Below are 2,235 nucleotides of genomic sequence, written 5' to 3'. Positions count from 1 at the left end.
TGTGTGTGTGTGTGTGTGTGTGTGTGTGTGTGTGTGTGTGTGTGTGTGTGTAAACACAAACCTGTTTGAAAACATTCCCAAAAAAAATAATCAAACCTAGAGCATCAATCCTCACCCGCAGGATAAGCAGCCACCCCTAAACCAAGCCCTCCGGCAGTGCCGCCATTTCGGAAATCCGCGAAGCCGAAGGAGTTTCGAGGGGAGGCCACTCCGCCAAGCAAGTTGTCGTTGAGCAGGCTCTGTCTTGCTCCCCGGGCAAAGGGTGAAGGCTGGAGTAACATGGCGCCCCCTTGTAACAACCACACAGAAAAGAAAGAAGAAAGAAATGTGTTATATAATAATTATCTCCTTAAGGAAATCTGGAATACAGTTAGTAAGGAGTACAAATTATTCAGAAGTTATGTCAGCGCTGTATACATGTACAAATATCAAACAGTATAACACTTATACATAGACTGTTAGGCACACGACATTACTATTCACCACAGTTCAGTGCCCTTTGATGAGGTAGGGTCGGTGTGTGTTGCTAAAGAACACTTCAGTAACCACCCCTATTCTGACGAAAACATAAAGATGTATACCAAAGTTTCTTATGATATCGGTTAAACGGATTAACAACTTTTAACCCCACACTCTGGCAGGAGGAAAAACAAAATAATGTGTGAATTGTGTAAGTTTAACGTCTCTTGCAACACTGTATGGGTATCTAAGAGGAAGGACACCTGAATTTATCCTTCATCTCTGATAGGAACAAGCCAGATGTGAAAAATCTGTGTTAAAGTGCGTTTCCCAAGGACACAACGACAGACCTGAGCTTCGAAATCCCCAACCCGCAATCTTGCAATTATTTCGAGTCTTGTAATCGCTACACAATCGTTGTCTTTGGCCGGGGACTGCATCAAGATCTTCTAATGGATTAACAAGCTGGTTTGGCAAGGGAGGAGTTAATCTGACTTATTTTACGAGACTGATCTTGATAAATGGCGGTCTATTTTCACTTGGGAACGGATTCTGAAATAGAATAATAAAAATAAAAATAGAAGATTATGATGCAAAGGATAGGCAGGGGTGTGGGGTTTGGGTGTGTGTGTGTGTGTGTGTGTGTGTGTTTGTGGGATGGGGGGATACTAAAGCATGGGCAAAGGTTCTCTTAATCCCTCCATTTGGAACCCACTTGACTTACTAGGCGCAGCCGGGGTCTTCACTCTCTCTGGCTCTCAGTGACGTCATGTGCAAAAGATTATTTTAAACTAGCTGTTTCTTAATAACAACAAAACTATATCGAAAGACAACAAATAAGGTGGTTTTAGCTTATAATGAGAATGGGGAACATCAGCCATCCACCAAGGCCTAGATCTACACCGTGCGATTCGATGGCTTCAAAGAAAAAGGAAGGCCAAAGAAAAGATTATGAAAGGAGTGAAAGAACCTTCCAAGCGAATGACATTACCATTCGAGCAGAAAAACACCTGACCCACGACTGACAATCACATCTTCCCTAAACACCTAGTGATATAGAGGACAGAAAAAAATAAAATAAAAGTAAAGTAAAATAAAGTAAAGTAACCTTGGGGTCTGAAGTAGACCTTTACAGGAGTGTTTTACTAAAAATTTTGAGCAGGCTGGAAAGAGAGAGACAGAATTAAACATCACTCTTCGGAAAGGAAAGAAAGATAGGGACAAAGAAAAAAAGTCGAGTCCAAAGGATCGAGTTGAATGAATTATGATATGAGGGAAATTATCCCCTACAAGATGATTCTAAAACTGGTGAAAACCTTTTTGTCAAAAACTTTCAGAAACACAATTTTGGGGCAATTATTTGTTTTAAATGCTGAGTAGAGGCACTTTGGTATATCTGTAGTCCCGGAGTAATCTATACCAAGAGCTCCATACGAGAGTACTTTTCTATGGCGCATTGGTCACAGCTGCACAAAGGGGGCATTTTTACTTTTCGTATTTATTTCACACCATACGACACCCATTTTATTCCTACCCTCTCCCTCTTCTCTCTCTCTCTCTCTCTCTCTCTCTCTCTCTCTCTCTCTCTCCTCTCTTTCTACCCCCACCTTTCTCTTTATCTCTCTCAGGTATTGAATTTACTAGTTTTTTTCCCCACCCATTGTACGTTTAAGCATAAACATGTAAAATGTAACGCTTACTTCTGTGTACAAAATTATTTGAAAGCACACACACACACACACACACACACACACACACACACACACACACACACAC

At 41.2% G+C, this 2,235-nt stretch overlaps 1 protein-coding gene across 2 annotated transcripts in view; it reads right to left on the bottom strand.

Annotated features, from left to right (window-relative positions):
• LOC101849538 overlaps positions 1 to 2,235 on the bottom strand; it is a 16,993-nt gene that overhangs the window by 11,194 nt on the left and 3,564 nt on the right. For both annotated transcript variants that reach the window (XM_013082955.2, XM_013082954.2), the window contains one exon: positions 116 to 289. In XM_013082955.2, coding sequence (XP_012938409.1) covers positions 116 to 289 — 174 coding nt within the window. The remainder of the gene's footprint in view (positions 1 to 115; positions 290 to 2,235) is intronic.

Source organism: Aplysia californica, unplaced genomic scaffold (genome assembly GCF_000002075.1).
Source record: "Aplysia californica isolate F4 #8 unplaced genomic scaffold, AplCal3.0 scaffold00201, whole genome shotgun sequence".
NCBI lineage: Eukaryota > Metazoa > Mollusca > Gastropoda > Aplysiida > Aplysiidae > Aplysia > Aplysia californica.
This window is presented reverse-complemented; position numbering and strand designations above follow the sequence as displayed.